Source organism: Cibotium barometz, chromosome 57 (assembly GCF_041138505.1).
Source record: "Cibotium barometz isolate CiBa-2024 chromosome 57, ASM4113850v1, whole genome shotgun sequence".
Taxonomy (NCBI): Eukaryota; Viridiplantae; Streptophyta; class Polypodiopsida; order Cyatheales; family Cibotiaceae; genus Cibotium; species Cibotium barometz.
Genome location: NC_141102.1, coordinates 12,374,261 through 12,395,484, shown reverse-complemented (window position 1 = coordinate 12,395,484; position 21,224 = coordinate 12,374,261). Strand labels below are relative to the sequence as shown.

The 21,224-nt window shown below is 42.7% G+C and overlaps 1 protein-coding gene across 1 annotated transcript; it reads left to right on the top strand.

The window, feature by feature from the left end:
- The first annotated feature begins 8,784 nt into the window (after positions 1 to 8,784).
- Positions 8,785 to 18,067, top strand: LOC147606435 (uncharacterized). Its single transcript, XM_086791816.1, has 5 exons — positions 8,785 to 9,004; positions 9,341 to 9,530; positions 9,628 to 9,834; positions 9,940 to 10,134; positions 17,728 to 18,067. The coding sequence occupies exons 1-5, from the start codon at positions 8,922 to 8,924 to the stop codon at positions 17,884 to 17,886; spliced, it is 834 nt and encodes a 277-aa protein (XP_086647942.1). The 5' UTR covers positions 8,785 to 8,921; the 3' UTR covers positions 17,887 to 18,067.
- Positions 18,068 to 21,224: the final 3,157 nt, after the last annotated feature.

The following is a 21,224-nucleotide window of genomic DNA, read 5'->3' as shown; positions in this document are numbered from 1 at the left end:
GAATGCGAACCCTATTGCCTGATGGCCGGGACTCTTTATAAAAGAGGAAAGGATGATGTTCTTAGGTGTTGTGCCCAAGAGGATGAGTATCTATATATTTTACAAGAGGCACATATGGGCGTAGCCGGTGGTCACTTCTCAGGAGTCTTAACTGCGCGAAAGATCTTACAATCAAGGTATTGGTGGCCCACTATGTTCCAAGATGCATCACTTTTTGTGAAGGGTTGCGATGAATGCCAATGCTACAAGAAACCCCAGCGGAAAGATTATATGCCCCTACATCCAATTAAAGTAAACCAACCAATTGAAAAGTGGGGTTTAGGCTTTGTAGGTCCAATTAGCCCGACGGCCCGCAACACACAATCTCGCTATATTATTGTGGCCACTGACTATGTGACCAAATGGGCTGAAGCGAAAGCGACACGTAAGGCAGATGCGAGGACAACAGCCAAGTTCCTCTTTGAAAATATTATCACACGCTTCGGTTGTCCTTTTGAACTTGTGGGCGACAATGGTACGCATTTTATAAATGAAGTGGTTAAGGAGCTCACAACAAATTTCATGATATCCCATTATAAATCTACTCCTTATTATCCGCAAGCGAAGCCGAGATTACCAACAAGACCTTAATCTCTATTCTGACAAAGACTGTTGAGGCTCATCGAATGGATTGGGATCTAAAGCTTACGTTAGCTTTATGGGCCTATCATACTGCGTACAAAGTGGCTATTAATTGCACACCATTCAAGATGGTATATTGCCCAAGAAGCAGTCATGCCGTGGGAATTTGTCATTCCTAGTCTTCGTGTTGCTACTCAAGAGGGTTGGGATGGTAATCCCTTAGTAGAGCGTTTGTATATCCTTGAGCGGCTAAACGAAGAAAGACAATTGGCTGTGTGTACAATGCCCTTGTGGAGAAGGATAGAAGGAAAAAATGGTTTGATCGCCAGCTGAAAGACAAGGACATCAAATTTGGGGATAAAGTCCTGATGTATAGAGTGCGTAACAAAAAGGAGAAGCTCAAATATGCTGGTAAGGGACCGTATAGAGTATGTGAAATTATCCCGCAAAAGGTACCATCCAAGTGGAGACTCTCGACGGAGTTGAAACCATTGGATTCCTCAATGGGAGTAAATTCAAAAGATACTATGACCCCCTAAGCCAAGAGGAGTTACATCAATCCATAAGAAGAAGGCAGCTAAAGAACAAGCTGAGCTTAAGAAGATACAAGCGAGAGTTGAAGCCAAAGAACATCAACAGCGTGTTAGGCGCCAAACGAGAAGCCAACTTGGGGATTATGCAAGCATTCTTTGAGGAGGCAAAGGAGGATTCACTGGAATCTGACCTGCCTCTAAGATACCTAATTGAGCTACAGAGTCCTTACGGGGAGGTGCTATATAATGCATTATTGGATACGGGAGCTCAACACAATTTGCTATCATATAAAGTGTGGTGTCAACTTGGAAAACCACCTTTATCCAAGAGTGCTATCCAAGTTAAAGGTATCAATAAGAAGAAAACCACTGTCTCAGGAATTTTGCACACTCCTATTGCATATGACAAGGGGACTGTAATTCAAAGCTTTTTGGTTATGCCTGCTGGTACCATGGAGGGGACTGTAAACTTAGGGCACAAATGGATGTTAGCCACCAAGTGCAATATTGATTGGGCAACCAGGCGAGTTACAACGTAAGAACCACCTCTCAGTCTGACCGCTCAAAATCCCTCACCTAAGCCATCAACTCTGGACAAAACACTAGATAATGAAAAATCACAAAGTCAAGTGACAACACCATCTTTGATTGTTTGCCACCCCTCTAACGCTTCAATGCCAAGAGTGGAAACAGGCAGTGTGGTCTCCAAGGCTCCGCTTACTATACCAAAGAGTACATACAAATGGGTCCCAAAAGCTTCGTTAAAACGGCTACCTCCACCGCTCAATCTCGTTCAGACAAGAAGCCTCGTAGTAGGAAAGTAGCTACCCGCCCGAGAAACGGCAAAGTAACATCACGTTGGATTCCTAAAATATTATTAGTAGCCCAAGGGTACTACGAAGGGAATGACCAGATTTGGGTCCCTAAACATAAGCTGAATCCCTCTACATCGCCTGTAAAACCTTGTAAACCAAATGTTGCCACCCCAACAACAATTCAAGACCGTGGTAAGGGAAAGGTAACGGAGTGCTCCACACCACTTCTTCCAGAGCTAGTTTGGATTCCCAAACGATATCGATCGATACCACCTAGCTCAGGAAGGAGGAAGCCACATGAAGCTTCTAGCTCCTCATGCCAGGCACACATTGATATAGAAGTTTCTGCATGCTCTACACCTATCCTTGTCAATACCCACCAAGAAACCAATGAGTCTACCTCTCCACTTGTAAAAGTATCGTCGGAAGCCATTTCCTCCGTTCGTTCATGGGAGCGTACACTACCATCTCTGCAATTTGATGTGGCCACAAGGGTCATAAAAAGCTATCTGACCACATCACCACCTATAACCCACTGGACAAATTGGTTCCAAGGGGCTGCAACATCGTTGCAAAAAATATGACCTACCCAAGGAAGGGGGGAGCATGTACTCACGTTCGACATTCTATTGCTTCCTCCCTAACCTTCTCCCCTGACCATGGAACTCCCAAAATCGAGGGGATGTATATATATAGCTTCATACACAAAAAAGAAAAGAAAAGAAAAACAAAAAATAGTAAAAAGAGTAAGAGCACATTAAGAGGAGAAATATCCGCATATAATTAGGAACTAGATTGACATGTCTTCATAAACCTACTGATGCTATATCTGTGTTTGCAGATATGGCAGATGCACGAGCATCACACACTTCCACTCCCACCTTCGGTGAGAGGTATCATCTGTACCTTTCTCAGATATTTCACATGTGCTATCCTATAATTAAAACCGAATTGGATCATACAGATGTACTAGCCAGAGAGGAAAATGTTTAGGAATTAGAATGGCTAATTCGCCTATTGACCACGATTGACCCCTACTCCGTAATAGAGGATGTATCCCCGATAGCCCAACACTTTCCTATTCCACAGGATGACTATCCTCGCATAGTTACATTCTTGACGAGTTTATGTGGATGGAAAAACGAAGAAGATATATCTGACGACTGATGGATGAAACTCATGGCACTACCGAGGCTGATTTTATTTATTTGGATGATGCGGATAGAGGCTTAGCCTTAGGGCTAGAGCCAGAACTCTACAACATCCTCTTACCTTGATTCTCAGTATTAGTGCGGTGAGACTGGTTAGGAAGGTTAGTGTTTTCAAGTTGTTTCTAATTTTGTGTCCTTAAACGAGTGCTTATTTTTTCCCCACTGATGTGCCTCTCGAGGTATAGTGTTTGTTAGTTAATTGTACAGGTTGAAAAGTTTGAGGTGGGTTCGCTTTCAAGTCCTAAGACTGCCGCAATGTTCATACATAAATATCTACATCAAATTGCAGGCATTTCTCATCGAATCAAGGAGATATTCAAAATACAGGTGTAATTCTTCCATGCCCACTCTCTTTAATTTTTACTGTTCAATTAATTGCATGAACTCTAATGCATGACCACATGGAATTTGTCAAAGTACTACTTAGTTTTTGAAGTTGCCTAATGTGTTAGTGTAAATCATTAATGAGTTTAACCTTATTTGAGAAATTCTTGGGAATGCATGAAGTCTTTAGTTAACCTTGGAATATGGTTGTCTTAGGTCTAGGGTTAAAATCATCTTAATGTTTAAACAACCTGGCTCTGTGTGTGTTGACCTCTGAGACATAGCTTTTACCCCTTTGTCGAAAGGATGTAAGAACACATTATAGTTCAGGAACGAAAATCCAAAGAGATAAATAAAATAAAAAGAAAAGCCTACAAAAAATGGCAATGTAAGTCTATTATGTGCTTTAATGTCGGCCTATCACCCTATTGACACTTGGTAGGCGAGGAGTATTCTACTCCAGACCGATGCCCTGGGTTGGTAGGGGGTAGCCTTGCCTAAGGTGAGCTAATAGATTCCTGGAGAATGCCTTGTGTTAAACATGGCACCAGGATCGATGCTAGTTTTGCCTTAGGGAGGTCACCATTGTGTGTAAAAATTATCACGTGCATAAAAGAAATAAAAGGCAAAAGGCTCCTATGACTCTGATGTTTCTTGTGTCCCTAGGCTCTTGGGATTAGCTTGTTCTTAGAGTAGACACATTGTGGTCATCTGTTTATTTATTAAGCTTGGTAATTTTCCTTGACTTAGGCCAGTTATAGACCTTGATTAACCTTCGACACCTTGCTAACTCTTGAATTACTTTTAATAATTTTAAACTCCTGTTAATTTGCTACGCTAGCTCATTCATGTGACCCCTTAAACTAAGTTCTCATGGCAAACTTCCATTGTGGTCTAACATGCTTGAATTTTTTACACTCTATATCTTTTGAATTCCAGCATACTTTCACTCTACTTCCCTGTTATGCAGATACAGTCTACCACAGCAAACCCTGTCGAGCTTACCATACCATAGCTTCCGAGGATGGAATCTACATCAGGAAAGGGGGCGTGTTAACCTATGGCGAACATTGAGACGTATTACTTTTTATGTCATATAATTAATTTAAGTATTCTGAGTCATGGGCCGGGCTTGTCGGCACCACATGTAAAGGATAAAGGGATTGGGTGATCGCCGATGAGAGGCGCACCTCGAATCAGGATAAGGGTTAGGATCGGCCGGCCATGTGTGGGCGCCCATGTGTGAACGGCTAGGTCACATATAAGAGTCAAATGTAACCTTAAAACCTCTTATTCTCAATGTGTTGAATACAAGGAGTGCTCTTGCCTTATCTTCTCCATCCCCTTCTCCTGCGTGAGAGAGAGAGAGAGAGAGAGAGAGAGAGAGAGAGAGAGGGTAGTGATCGAGCATTGGGTGGCGGCACAGCCGACGGCGAGGCAATAGAGCAGCGGCGGCAGTGACTCCTTCTTCATCTTGGCACGAGAATCCTTCACGACAGCGGTCTGAGCAGTGAGTGACACACCTTTGCTCCCTGCTTGAGCTTGCTGATTTCTGGTTGTGTGTTTGCAGCCATTCGTGGCTCGCATACGGTGCCTGGCAAGTCCCCAGCTCCAACACGTGCGGTAAGAGCGCACACACACCAAGAAGAAAAGCTAAAGGAAGCATTGAAGGAAGACATGGACGCGTGAAGAAAACAGGAACCATTAGCTTTATGTTTTCTTTTGGTACTGCTGTTATGAGTTCGTGTAGCAAGAAACACTTGACATTTGCCTTGTTGAGTACAGAGGCAAAGTATAGGGGCGCTGCTATGGCAACTTGTGAGATAGCTTAGATTTCAGAAGCTACTTGGTGATATAGGTGAGCCATGGATAGGCTTGTTGTCATTTATTGTGACAACATTAGTAGCATATAGTTGGCGATAACCCAATTGTCATGAAATATTTCTCACATGGGAAATGGAGCTATACCTAGACAAGAAACACCTAACAAAGGAGAGATACACACACAACATCATACCAAAGCTATAAGAAGGAACCAAAGGCTAGAGTGTGTGACTAATATTTCCCCTAGGAGTATGCAATGCAGTCAAACTCAACCCCCCACTCCTTTCCACAAATGCTATGTGATTAATATTCTTGCAATGTTTATAATGTATCATGCAATCACTGAAAATGAATCAAGTTTTGAGTAAAAATATTATGCATTGAATTCACAATGATGTTGTTGACAAGTGTACAAAGGTATGAACCATAAGAGTTCGGAAAAATATTTAAAATGTGTGATGATAGAATTTTGAATATTGTGGTTTATCAATGTTTATCACAAATGTACTGTGGCTCAAATGAAGATGGAACAAGAAAAGAGCTTATCTAAAACCAAATCATCTAAGTGGCTTAGGGTAGGTGAAAAATGTTCAATAAAAACTCCTCTCAATCCCTCCCAAGTAGAAATATTTTGAAGTTATGTTTTTCCATAGAATAAAACCACTCTAATGCTTCCCCACTTAGGGTAAATGGAAACCATGCCTTCAACTCGTCTAGCTGCATATAGCCCGCAAACAATGCATTATAAAATGAATTGGTTCACATGTCTGTTTGCCTCATCCTCCCTGAATTCATTGTAGGGTTTGATGACTACTTCTCTAGGTCTAGGAGTTTTGGTATGAGCACTAATATCCCCTGCACAACCCTTCTTTTCCTTACCACAATTTGAGCCCAACTGATTCTTTATATGCACATCTTCTTTGAGATTACCCAAAAATTCCTCCCAGATTCCTTCAAAATCCTCATCACCTTTCTCACTAGGAGTTCTAACATTATGTCTCTTTTGCTTAGGGCTAAAAATAATGCAATTGTCCCATAGTGTCAAAGCAAAAGCTATCAGCCTAAAGCAAAAACCATATTTGATATTATAAGCTCCATTTTAGGGAAAATAGAATCTTTTACCTTGACATATCAGTGCTCGAGTCCCACCTAGCGTGCCAGTGTCTTAAAATATTTCTTACCTAGCTATACAAGAAACACCTAGCAAAGGAGAGATACACACACAACACTATACCAAAGCTATAAGAAGGAACCAAAAGGAGTCTAGCCTTCTTTTACAAGGGGAGCACTCTACGGAGTGTACTAGTCATTTCACTAGGATGAAAGGCTTGGCGGGTTTGAAGAAGTGTATAGTTTATTGTATTATTGTTTCCAATACTAAGTCTAGATTAGGTCACATCCAAGGTCCCTGATGTTTCTGGTGTAGGTTTAAAAATTATTTCAAATACTTTTTTATTTGTTGCTAGGTTCACATATGTAGGTTTACATCTGTAGGCTCATGTGGCTAGGTTTACACCTCTAAACTCAGGTCTACAAGTTCATGTATGCAGGTTCACATCTACAAGCTCATGTATATAAGTTCACACCTCTAGACTCATGTCTGTATGCTCACATATGCAAGTTCATGCCTCTAAACTTATTTCTCTACTCACATGTATAGGCTCACATTTGTAAGCTCACATCCTTTTTGTATAAACTCGACTCATGTACTTCCCTAATGTTTCTGGTGTGGGTTTAAAAATGATTTCAAATACTTTTTTATTTGCTGCTAGGTTCACATATGTAGGTTCACATCTATAGGCTCACGTGTCCAGGTTTACGTCAGTAAACTCAGGTCTGCAGGTTCATGTATGTAGGTTCACATCTACAAGCTCACGTATATAAATAAGTTCACACCTCTAGACTCATGTCTGTAAGCTCACATATACAAGTTCATGCCTCTACTCACATGTATAGGCTCACATCTGTGAGCTCACATCCTTTTTGCATAAACTCGACTCATGTACTTCCCTTGTATGAAATAAACCAAACCTTTTGGTTTTTCCTCCTTATCGAGCTATTTTTGGTTTTTCCTCCTTATCGAGCTATTTTTGCTTAATACTCCCAAAATCATTACCAAAAGTTTCGACATCTAGCATGAATACCGAGGTTGAGGGGGCTAATTCTGTTATGTCCCTCTCAGTATATTTATTTCCTTGTGTTGGCATCACATCAATGGTGGGGATGCATACATCCTATTCTCTTATGAATCAGTCTCTCTAATTTAGCTTCTATTGGTGCCATACTCGCATTAAGATGGTTTGATATATCGTGTCCAATTCATTACCAAATAAGTTATCGTCCATTGGATTCTTGGGTATCTTTTGTCAAGTAAATGTGGTATGATGCCCAATCATGCACCAACGAGCTTCCCTTATGAAAGGTCTACCCAAAATGACATTATATGAATCTAGTTAGCGAACAAGAAGTTCATGACCATAAATGTATAATTGTAATGGAACTTAAAGACTTTTATCTTTATGTTTTGCAATACTTCCATCGATCTTGCTTCGACCCTATTGGCATGTTAACTAATCTGTGATGAATGGAATGAAGGAGTTTACCTTCTCGTAGTGTAGGGGTGCTTCGACCCTATTGGCATGTTAACTAATCTGTGATGAATGGAATGCCATAAGAGTGGGCATATCCCATGTTCTCTTTTTAGTGATTTGTTGTTCCATGTTGGAGTTTTCTATGTAATAAGAGTGGAGAAATCAACCTCCCGGCACAACGGTGCCAAAAATGTTATGGCAACTCACTCATTCACAGGCAAAGAGCACAAAATAAGAACAACTGTCATGGTGGGGAACTTACTTTGCCTCCAAGGTTGGGTCTCTTAAAGCCATCCAAGCTTGTTGCCAACTCCTCTCCTTTAAGCTCTCTTCTTTAATGTCACCAAGGAAGCTGCTTCACCTCCTACATAGACTCACTCTCATCTCATTATCTACTCTCTCACATATGAACATGTACTAAGAAGAAATCTAATCTCTAAGCTCTACTCTCAACTCTCTCTCTCTCTCTCTCTCTCTCTCTCACACACACACACACACACACACACACAATCCATTGGTTGTGGAGCAGGTCAAGGCAAGGACATAAAGGATAAGCCACAAAGATTTCATTGAAGGGTTCCTTGTAACCCCAAGGCAAAAGTGACTCCATAAATTCAGTGCACATCTCCAAGCGAAGCCATCTATTTTTTTTTAGAGAGGAGGGTGCATTTGTGCGTGCCGTGTGTGCTACCATCCGTTGTATACCCCCTAGGCATCAAACCCAGGTCCTCATCGTGGAACCCAACAGTTCGCTACACGCCCCCGTGGGGGGCGAAGCATCTAGATTGTACACGTGCCAATTTTTGGGCGTGCTATGTCGTGTACCAAGTGAACAAAAAAAGAGAGTATTCCGACAATTATACTATTTCATATTTAAATGCCCCAGGTTATCAGAAGCAGCCTCTTGATCGCAACAACCACAAGGACGACGACCACCAAAACAACCACCACCACCACAGCGACATCAGCAGTAATTTTGAGAGATTTTTTGGGGGGAGAAGCATGTGCATAGCTTTCATCCTGTGGCAGTGCCACCCTCACCATCGTCTCTACCTTGCTCTCAACAGAGATGAGAACTTTTCCAGGTACGACCATTAACTTATCATCAATGTTTGAGGTATGGCATGTAGTCTGCACATGCAAAAAATGTATTTTCAGTCACTCAGATCTGATGGATCGCTAAGCAGAAGGGCGATCAGTGTGTATGCTATGGGCGTATAATGTTGTGTATGTCTGTATAATGTTATGTATGTGTACGTGTACATGTACATGTACATATGGACTGTGATGTAAGTATAACATCATGTGTGTGTGTGTGTGTGTATGTACACTTCTTCACATAAATACATACATACACACTATGTTTATATGTATTGAAGAATTCTATAGTAGATCAATTTGTTTTGTGGCAACAAATGCAGGCCAACTCTCCCTATACATTGGTGGTCAGAGCAGGATGATGACATATTGGCAGGGAAGGATCTCTCTAAAGGGGGCACTTGGTTTGGCTGCACCAAAAATGGGCGAATTGCAGTGGTTACAAGTGTCCGGGAGTTAGGGCACCTCCTTGACCCAGTTAGCAGGGGAGAGTTGATAAAATTGTTCTTAAAGGTGAGGAAAGCATAGCTGCAATAAAGTAGAAGTTATCTATACGACAGCCACTGCATTGTTGACATCTAACCTTGCATTTTTTTCATTGTGAATTTAGAGCTCAAAGACTCCCTTGGAGTATGCACAAGAGGTGTCTGAAGCAGGAGACAAGTACAACGGGTTTAATCTCGTGGTAGCAGACCTTTGCATAGGAAAGATGGCGTATGTTTCAAATCGGCCAAGAAAGAATCCCATCCAAGCACAAAACGTCCTTCCTGGATTCCATGTGCTATGCAATGCTTCCCTAAATACGCCATGGCCAAAGGCTAGTTCCTCACCCTCTGCACTTGTAGGCAGCTTTGTTGGCTTCTTTTTTCCCCTTTCCGAGCAGGAATCATGCTTAAGATACTTTTCTACTTTGCTTTTGAAGGTGTTAAGAGGCCGTGCTAAAATGGAAAGTATAATAGAAGATACAGGGCCTTGTGAAATACCAAAAGAACGAGTACTTAGGGAACTACTCATGGATGATGTCAAGGCAGACGAGGCATCTTTGCCTCCAACAGGCTGTACCTTGGACTGGGAGCACAAGCTAAGCTCTATTTGTGTGGACTGTGTTGGCAGCCAGGTATGAGTCATGCTGGACATTTTTTCCTTGCAAAGACTGTTGATGTGGAAGATATATATATATATTTTGTGTTTTTAGAGAAGAACGCAATTCTTCATGTTGAATTGAAATGAGAAGCAGAATGCCAGGATGACTGCTGGTTGTTCAGGCTATGGAGCTATAGAGCTGCATGAGGAAAGGCTGAATCCTGCACCGTAAAGTGCTGCGGTTGTTGCTCATGTTGCTTGCGTTTGGATACAAAAGTTTAAAGTATGCACGTGCACATAGACCTAGTGTCGAGAAACAGCCAGAGAGGAGACAATAAAAGAGTTCTTGCCCCCTCCTCTCCCCAACAACTCTTATCACATTCATCAACTTCATCTTTCATATCCATGTGTCCTGCGAGGCCACCAATTAGGGGCAAGGTTAAGTTTTAGCGAAAGAATTCGCCCATATTACGAGTTCGAATCCCAAAAGGGACGAAAGAGGATGAATGTGAAATGCAATTAGCGCAGAAGGCAAATCAATGCAATGAACGCAAATTAACTCAAAGCTACTTGGCTAGTTGGCCGGACTTAGTTGCCCTACTTTTTCTATAAATAAGGCCCCTATCTCCCTTTTCTAAACATCTTCTACAAATTATTTGGGGCAAGCAGCTGAGGGAGAGAAGATCAAGTCATGAAGAGTAGTAGATTTAGCCCAGACATCAGCCATTAACATAAGCTAGTTGAGGCTTCCTGCTGTAGCAGATTAGGAGAGGACTACATGAGGGTTTATTGCTCTGTTCGTAGAGAGCTTAGTAAGCAGTTTGGTTTTCAGCAAATCTAGTAGAGTTCTTTGTTATTATATCATGTTTATTTGAGTTGTGTGATTTACAATAGGTTTGGGTATCTTTCCACTTCCAATTTCTCACAATTGTACACAAAGCTTGAGTGAGTCCAGCTTTTTGAGCCATTTGCAAACAAGACCCATAGCTTTATTTCGAAGGTTGTGGATGTCAAGAACGCCATCCTCGTTTTGGCTGCAAATCTGGATTTTATCTTGTGTCTGATGTATACATTTTAATTTTGTATGGTCCTCACGACCTTATCTTTTGTGCTTCTAAGGCTGTTTAATAGCTCCCATGTGTCTTGAGTGTTTCTATCCACAACTCCCGGTGTTTCTGCCCGTTTGCTGGCCGCAGTAGTGCAGCGAGCACCACTGAATGGCGGCCACTGTCTGTCTTGCCTCACTGCCGCTCAATCGGCCATTTGTGCTCCACCTTGTGCGGCTTTGGGCACTTTCACCTCCGCCAGCAAGGCTGACCTCTGCTTGTCCAGAGCCACTGGTTCCAGTAGTAGTCCATCTACACAGCTCCAAGCACACTACTTTGGGCGGCACAACCACCTCCAACAACAGCAAGATTTTTTTGGGGCGGACAGACTTTGCATCAGACATGGAGAATTTGGGTAAATATTAACATTGAGTTCATTCACTCACCTCTGGATATCTTTTGATTGAGAGAGTTTTAATTTAAAAGGGATTTTACATTCTGTTGCACCATTCCGGAGTTTCTTAACTCATTCAGTAACTCAGCCTCCAAGTACATTGTGGAGATCTCAGTGTACTTTCCTGGATTCTAGCAATTCATCTTCGAGCACTTCAGTTTCTAGGTGCTCTTAGCCTGCTTCAGCAACTTTTGGTACCCTCAGTTTTCTCGGCCTTCCTCAGCACTTGGAATTCCCTCCACAAGGGGATTCTTCCACAATCAAGGGAGTTTGCATACTTTGTGTGGGCGATTATGGCATCCGAGATTCTTAGATTCCTTATAGCTAAGGGACCGGTTGGATGGCACCAACTTTAGCCTGTGGAGTTTTATGCCCCATAATATCCTCGTCGCCCAATGTCTTTGGGGGATTGTTTCTAGCAGTGACCCTCGACCGTCCCGTCCAGTTCTCAACCAGCCAACTACTCCACAGAGATCATTAGCAGAGGTAGTGGCAGGTGCAACGTGAGCTCCCTCTCAAGAATCCCCTCAAATCGAAGACCAATGGCAGTGGGATGCTTGAGATGCACAGGCTCTTGCCATCATTTCCCTCTCAGTCAAATGCACCATCATTCTGCACATCTGGTCTTGCAGGACATCTTAGCTTGCATGGCAAGTTTTGGAGTCTATGTACCAGGCTCGCAAAAGGCTTGGGTTATGTATCTCGAGCATGAGATAGATAACACTCGTATGGTCATATGAAGGTATCAATCATTTGACCAAGATCAAAGACCTCAAAGAACAGCTGCTCAACATCAACGAAGTGGTTTCAGATTGAGAGTTGGTCAACACTGCTCTTAGTTCACTCGTGCCATCCTACCAAAGTTTTCGTACCTCTCTGAATCTCTCAATGAGAAGAAGTGTTGTCATGTGCATCCGTTAATCTCGTTGCTCATGGACATGCTTATCCTCATCAGTAGATATATGGGCAAGATAAGAGGCATAATATGGTTTGATTTGAGTAGTCTTGGCAGCCCAAACAATGCCCAAAAGTACCTAGGACATAGCCCAATGGTTGGGGCACAAGTTGGACACATTATGAACACAATATATGACTTTTGGACAAAGTTTTGTGTGCTCAAAAGGCAAAACTGACTCAATAAATAGGATCATTAGAATCATCATTCAAAGATCAAGAAGATCCATTTGTCAGAGTCTGCAAGACAGCAAGGACACAGTGGTGGATCAGCAAGAGCTTCTCTTGTCCGATTGCAAGTAGAGGGCTACAAGGATCTTTTGTATGCATCATGAAGCTGTGAATCAGCAAGATCATTTGCAGGAACTTATGAATGAACAAGATCATTGTATATATAGCATGTTGGCATTTTGGCAATATATGTCTATCTTTTCTTCTCTTCTGTGTCTTCGCTAGATAGCCCTTAGCTTATGTTTTGTGCTTGCTGAATTAGGGTTTACAAGCCAAAATCAGGGTTTTCGTATTTTGCACGAGTTCAATTCTAGCAATAGTGTTTTCAGCCCTAGATTCAATGTGGAAGTGGAAAAACCATATTAGGGTTTCCGTTTTAGGGTTTAGCCCATTTTTGCATGTAGCATAAGTTGCATGCAGGGTAGAATCTACAAAAGACTTAGCCTAGGTCTAACCTAGGTAGGAAAAGGCTTCTTTTGGACACTCTCCGTGATATCAGCGTAAGTCTTTGTATTGGAAGATCCTGTCACACAAATGCTCACACCGTCTTCTGTATCCTGAGTTTCGTGAGTTTAGCAATCCACTTTAATACTTCAAATTTTAAAGAGATGAGAGAGAGATATATGAGAACTGTACACCAAATTGGGTCCCGAATTACCCACTGAAGGGCCCCCTATCCTGATAATGAGATAGTATTTGCTTTATTACTTTAGAGAGAATGATTGTGGACTGTAGATAAGCCAAACGCAAGATCTCGGAGGATCTGAAGCCTGGCTGAAGTGTACACGGCTGTAGAAACATCTCAATGAACTGATCTTGAACCTATGCACTCTTCCCAAGGGCATGAGGAAGGGTTGCACACCTGAGGCTGAGAAAAGAAGGCGGTGGACTGTTCTAAGCTATGTTAGAATGCTGTAAATGCTTATGAATGATAGAATACCTTTACCAGATGACTGGTGTATGCCTGGATGATGCACTGAATGCTGGATACTGATGTAGACTGATGAATCAAGGCTGAAACTGCTGGGAATCTGCAAACGCAGGTCTGTAGGGCTGAATACTATTGTAGGACTAATGCTAGACTGAAACGCAGACTGTATGGCTGCTGTAGAAGTGTAAACGCAGACTGTAGGGGACTGAACTGCAGGCGGCTGGTTTATATGCAGAAAATGCAGGTGTGTTTGCTGATTTAGGCCTGTAGATGTACTGTATGGCTGCGCTTATGGCTGTAGGGACTGCCGAACTGCATGCGTTGGAGAACCAGGGCTGGCTGAAGCAAAACTCAAGTACTCCAAGGGCTGGATGAGACTAGTCTAGTGCTGAAGGCAAGGGTACTCCTAGGGTTGAGGAGGAAAGCTCTTAGCACACTGAAGACTGAATGAGAAACTAAGCCCTATGCAAGCCTATTTATACTAGATAGGGGTTGGTCAAGTTGGCTGGTCATTTATTTAATAAAGTTTATATTTATAAATGACATTAAATGCTAAATAAATACCATAAAATATGGAAAAAATACCAGATAAATCCTAGTAAATTCCCTAAGGCTTCTGGGATGTTCTAAATGATGCACAGGTATATGAATGCATATTATGCAGGATGCAGAGTGCTTTTTGATGCAAACCCTAAGGCTTCTACTGACTCTACATGCATGAATGATTCTCTCCAAGTGGGTTAAGGGACTTGACTAACTGATTGACTGACTGACTGACCGACCCGCTAAGGGTGAGGAATAAACTACATAGCTCGTGCCTGACTTATCCTGGACTGAGGATGTACAATGGGGTCACGGTGTACAACAAATATCATCCTACTGGGTTCTAATAATGTACAAATGTTGCACTGCTGATGATGAGCCAGTTTGTCACCATGCACTGAGTGCAGAGTGCATGTGACACTCTCACTTCGATCCACAATGGAAAACCTTGGAGACATGAAGGAAAGACATCGGCAAGGAGGAGAGGCTTTGTTGGAGAAGATTCAACACGAAGAATCAACATGGCTTCTTGCAAGGCTTAAAGAAAAACAGCTTCAATTAGAAGCACGGCAAGCACAGATTCAAAGAGTGTTTTTAAAGCTCTTCAAAGTGATGGAACTGTCCATGCAAAGGCCAAGGTAGAATCACCTAGGATTGTGAAGCAACCCAATATCAAGCTGTCTCTTGAGATATGGAACCCATGCTTCATTCCTTGTTTGATACATGTTATCCAAAGTGTTCCACACTTGTTTAGCAGATCTACATGATGGTATGTGTGATATGATAGACCTCTTGATAGATAATGCTATCGAGGACATCGCCTGTGCATCACGGGAATCCCATCTCCTTTGATCTTGCGTAGTCGGAGGAGGGACTTCAACCTGTGCATCAACACCTGCAACCCTTGGTGCCACATTTCTAGGAGGTGTAGTTGGTTGAATCGTTTGTGCACCAAACACGATATCCCCCAGCCCTTTGGCTACCAACACATTCTGAATCATAAAACTCCATAACGAGTAGTTGGTTCCATCCACGGTGTGCCTGAGCCATCGTTGTTGAACAATGCAAAAACTACACTGCTTAACTACAAACACAGGTACTGTAGCGCGTATCCCAAGGTTGTGCTGTGTGCTTGCAAGTATGTAGACTTGTAACAAGAATGTTGAACTGCACTAAATCAAAATGGTATACCTAATGACTTTCTTTGATGGTACTTGAGTATTTGTTGCAGAGTAGATCCCTTCAGTGTCAGAACCACCTATGCAAAAGCACGTCCTGCCCGTAGCTTCCCTTCACCACCACTTGCTGTAGCATTACTTACTTCCATGCGTGGCAACTCCTGCCTATACAGCACCCTATGCCGCTAGCTTAGCCTGTGCTTTGCTCAAATCTGCCACTGCTGTTGGTTGTGCCACCCCCACTGCCGCCTGTGGATTGCCCTATTCACCCGTTGCCGCCCACTGGTGCCACAGCAACGCCCACTTCCGTCTATTTCAACTGGTTGCGCGGCCTTCAACCGCTAGTGCAGCGCTCCCTATAGTCACCGCCACCTATAGCAACTTGTGCAACGTCCTAAGCCGATTGCTACCGTTGCCACTGCTTGCTGCCAGCCCTATGTGTGCAGCACTGCCACCTGCCAGAGCTGTCTGTGCAATGCCGCTTGTTGCATTGCCTTGTGTGGTGTTAAGCCACCTGCCTATAGCTGCAGCTAGTTGCTACCTGCCATACAGCCTAGCACAAACGAGACTTTTGAGAGTGATTGTCCCACCATTTGCAGCAGTGAACCTAACCTTACTAACTCCTTTCATTGGATATGAGGAGTTGCACATGTGAACGTGCCTCCTTGAGGAGCAGACTCAAGGGAGAGAAACAACTCAAGTTGAGAAGTAATGTGCTTGCTAGCACCACTATCAAAATACCAGACATGCTGATTTGTCACTAACGTGTATACATCATGATGCAAGGATGCAAAAGTCGATGACAATGATGACGATGCTGATAAAGCTGTTGATGATGAGCTCGAAGATGCGATGTAGAAGCGGTGATGACAGCCCTATAACACTTGTGGTATATACACACAATGTCTGCATGCCAAATTTATGTTGTTTGCACTGTATAAAACCTAAAATCAAACAAAGACAGTTCGAATTGACACTCCCTCTGAAGGTCACTTATATATGAATGCCCAGATGCTGGTCGGTTTCCATAATTGTTGTCGGCTTGTTTTAATGTACTCACGATTGTTGAATTTAGTATTTAATGCTAGTGATTTTTCACACGTGTGAGGGGGCTGGATCTGAAACTGGCCGACAGGCTTGTATGCTAGCCGATTGGGTCTATTAGAGCTGGCCGACTAGGGTCTAAGGCCATGGCTGGGTCCTTTTTGTAGCCCATGGGCTTCCCATGTGCAAGGCTTCCCATGGCTGGTCCTTGGGCTGGCCTAGAGCCTTGAATGCCCATGTTCTCCAATGCTTCTACATGCTTGCTATTGACTCCTATGCTAGGATGTCCTACATGGATTGATTGTTCTCCAAATGGTGGGTTAAGTGACAGACTTTGACACCTAAGGCTTTGAAAGACCTATGTAACTCGTGCTTGACATGTCCCTGGACTAGGGCCACAATGGGGTCACGGCGTACGACAAATAATCCCTTAAAAGTTACTAATTCTATACAAATATAGCACTGATGATGAGCCCCGTGTGTCACATGACGCCTCAGTGCATGGGTGCATGTGAGATTCCCTCTTGTTTGGCTTGGCGGCTGCTGCGTGGGTTTCCAAGTAGTTTGGCAATATCTATGGGTACATTTGAAGAACACTGCGTCAGTCCAAACAGCTTCGTGAGTGCCTCAGGCCTTGAACTTGGTGTAGAACTATCTGAGTCTACGACCAGAACCATGCTTCCACTTGTTGTGGAGAATCTTCTTTGGCTTGATAACTTTTGCTTCGTCAATCATTCGCCTGTGGTCCTCTTTGCAGGATCCCTCTCCCCCTAATTCTGATTCTTCTTCGTTATCCCCGACTGTGGTCGTGACGATCATGGGATCCATGCCAGATGTTGCAGCTCACATGCTTGACACCCTTTCTATTTGCAAGAGTTGCAGCTGATTACAGACAACCACTTTTTGCAAAGACCTGGATGTGACTGGCTTATCCCTGCTGGCCATTCCTTGTAATTCATTTCACATCAATTCCCCACTTTAAATGGTACAACCAGAGCTGCACTTCAGCACATTTGAGCTAGGTTAGGCCTAGGTGCAACAGGTGTTACAGGGATCTTATACATGTGTCTGCCTTCAATGAATAACAAACAGATCATGGTATCCTTTATCATTGCATGTGCTCTTGGTGCATCATGTTAAGGGCTCTAAAGCGGGGGAGAGAGAGAGAGAGAGAGAGAGCGTGGTGGAAATATTTGATTGCGAGAATACCGCACTTTCCCTTGAAATGTGTTGTGATTGATTGCAGGGTCCTTATGGCACAAGAAGCATGATGGTATTTTCTGCCGACAACGATGGTCAAGTAACCCTTTTAGAGAGGTTCTTGGAAGATGGGTGTTGGAAGGAACATGATTTCTGCTTTAATATCCCACAAGAAGTTTGGAAGGCTGACAAAAGCCTGTCTTGATGTGTGAGTTTTTTGAACCTTACATAGGGTTCTCACTCCATTCAGTTGCTACATTTGCATGTTTGTGTGGGTTTATAAAACCCTTTGATGATGGTATAAGTGAATCTGCAAGACATATTGGGGACGTATTATAAACAAGAGGATTGATCGTAGTGTATAATTTAAGTGTATAATTCTATCAGCTACCAATGTATGACGTAAGTGTCCTTTACTTGCTTAGGTTTCATGTTTTTGACATTTCTGTTAATTACCTTTTGACTGGGCCATATTGTTTTGTGTTGTTGAACTTCCATTGCAAGTTTTTTTACCACAATAACCAATCATACCTTATTCTGAGGCTTACAGAAATCAAATAAGTTTTTCTGAAGGCAACATATTTCACCAACTTATACAACTAACCATAAAACGGATCCTACAACTTGTGAGTGATTGTGTGCACAACACCAAGTCTTCTGACCTAATATTGCTTGAATCATATGATTGGAGGTTGTATGGAGAGATGGTACAATCTGCCTTAAGCAGTACACGCACGCGCGTGCACATGCACATGCACATGCACACAAACAAGATCTTTGTTCATGTCTCTTAGTGATTTCTCTAATATCTTCTACCTACCTTCATATGACTTTTCTTTCTTGCTTGATTTCTTATAATTCGTAGTTTTTTGAGAGAAGCCGTGAAGTTTATAAAGAAACAGAGCATGGCTTTTCAAAGAAAGCTGTGAATTATGAGAAATCAAGCACCATGGAGTGAAAATAAAAATTGTATAGAGGCAGATAAAGGCTGTTGGAGAGAGCACCAAGAGACAAGGAGAGAGTAAGAAAGATGTCAAATGTCTACTAAAGACCCAATGGGCCTATGAGACCAAAGTGAACAAAAAATAAAACAGAAACAAAACAAAACTATCTCATTGGAGTGATACAAAATTGTCCATGGAAATCTCATCATGAGACCAAAGTGATACAATAAATTCCATGGCATCTCTCATCATGGAACAAAAAATAAAATAGAAACAAAACAAAACTATCTCATTGGAGTGATACAAAACTATCAATGGAACGTCTCATGATGTAATACCAAGAACATGAAACATGAGAGGAGCATCGGCCCCCGATAGGTGGTATACCACTCTCCAAAATATCAAGCATGGGGCTAATGAGGATGGTCGAGATGTTTCCCTCAACCATGCCATGTGAAAAGGTAGCTTGATGGTGGTGGAGGATGTCTCGGATATGGGGATCGTGGTTGACATCCAGGGGGCCATGGGCGTTGGGCACATTGGAATGTGGAGGCTTGGTCCGAGGTAACTCCTCTCGTGCAAGGTGTGTTCGGAGCAGCGTGAGGTGGGTCCACGGGATCCATTGTATGGGTGTCCTCCTCTTGGGTCCAAAAAAAGATGGTGATGATTGTCTAAGGAGGGAGCGATCGGCGTGGTTGGGGCTAATGCTCTCTCCAGAAAGTTTCCTTGTGTCTATGCGCTCGAGCAAGAAGAGCCTTAGGCAAAGCTAGTCTAGGAAGTCAATGATCGTGGAGGGGGGGGGGGTGAAACCTTTGTGCATCTCGTAGTATACTTGACAGTGGCAATGCTCCTCTATCTCAACCTCTGTGTGGTGTAATTGGCATATCCTCTCTTCCCTCGGTCTCTATATGAGCTCCCCGGCTCGGAAGACATGCCTTTCCTATCTCCACTCTGAGGTGGTAGCAAATGTATGGAGAAGGGCAGGTAGGGGGATAGTAGGATGCACATCCTAGAGTTGGCGATAGATGTGGTCAGAGTAAATAGGGCCAAGCTCATGATCAAAATGGACCTAGGTGTAATGTGAGATGGGTGGGTCGTGGGGGAGGATGGGTGGTGTGCAAGTAAGAGTGAAAGAGAGGCAAGCATGGTCAGCTTCAAAGGGGGGTGATAGGATGGAGAAGTCTGGGAGAAGGTGTGCCAAAACCAGAGATCCCATCAAGTAATCCACAGTCGTGGTACCTCCTAAGCAAGGGAAGGAGGTGAGAGAATCGGTGGAGAACATCCTATTATAGATAACAACACCATGTGCAGCTCCCAACTTTAAGAAATGTCTCCTATACACCATGACCTCCTCATGGTCCTATGATGATCTTTGTAATCCTGTGTCAGTGATGTCCAGCTCCCAATCTGATAGGGTCATCTAGATCAAGTAGTGGGATCTGTTGCCTGGCATTGAAGTACCTGAGTAAGAGGACTTCCCCTAGCTATGAGAACTCCATAATATCCCCATATAATGGTAAGTACATTTACTAGCCATGCTATGCAGCGTAAGGGAAGTGGCTCGGTGCAAAATAACACACAACAATATGGATGACTCTATCCCTAGTAATAAGTTATAGCCGCACCCAAAGATACCATCATGTATATCCATCCTTCCAAACGATGTTGAGAATTTGTTAGAGGTGGGGTCTAAACTACCTTGCTCAAGCCACATACTCCTCTTCATGTGTGGATCTCACCTCGAAAAGCTGGCTCCCACTCATACCCGACTATGTATGGTAAACCCCTCTCAGGGCTGTGATGAGTCTTTGTATAGAAAATGACATCCCTGTCTGTGAGAATCTTGCTCAAACCTCTTGGATTTGACCACAACGTGCCATTGTAGTTCCATACTTCTAACCTTAGGTGTTTGCTTCATAGACACGAGAGAGAGAGAGAGAGAGAGAGAGAGAGAGAGAGAGAGAGAGAGACTGATTTGAAAACGAAGGTTCAAAACTCCCTTTGATTAATGTTTGAAGCTTTTTTCAAAGCAAAAAATTGTTTATGTTTGCTATTTGTTGAACCTTGGTTGTGTTATTTGTAGGGGACTTGTGCTGTGAATAATCTTTGAAATAAGAGAAAATATATATTATCTTATTTTCCTTTTGATTAGACATTAAGCTCAAATGGTGCCACCCACTTGTGATCCTCAATTGCCTTTTTTGTAGGGGACTTGTGTTGTGCTAAAGCTAGAGAATGTTCAAAATAATAAAATATTGTCTTAATTTTCTTTTGATTAGACATTAAATCCAAAATGTAAAATGTGCTACCTGCTCACCTCTTTTTTTGGTTTGTTTGTTGACATAAGACTCTTTTTGTGACTAATTGGGGATTGATGTCCCTTTGGACCGCTTTCCTTTTTTTGTGACTAATTGGGGATTGATGTCCCTTTGGACCATAATGATACCGCTTTCCTTTTTTCTAGTAACTCTCCTCGGCTTCTTTGCTCAATTTATTCAAAAGCTTCTTTTCGTGCCATTCTCTTTTTCTTTTGAGAAGCCTCCTTTGTTTTTGAAGGATCATTTCTTTGGCCTACTTTTTATTCTTCCCATAATTGTGC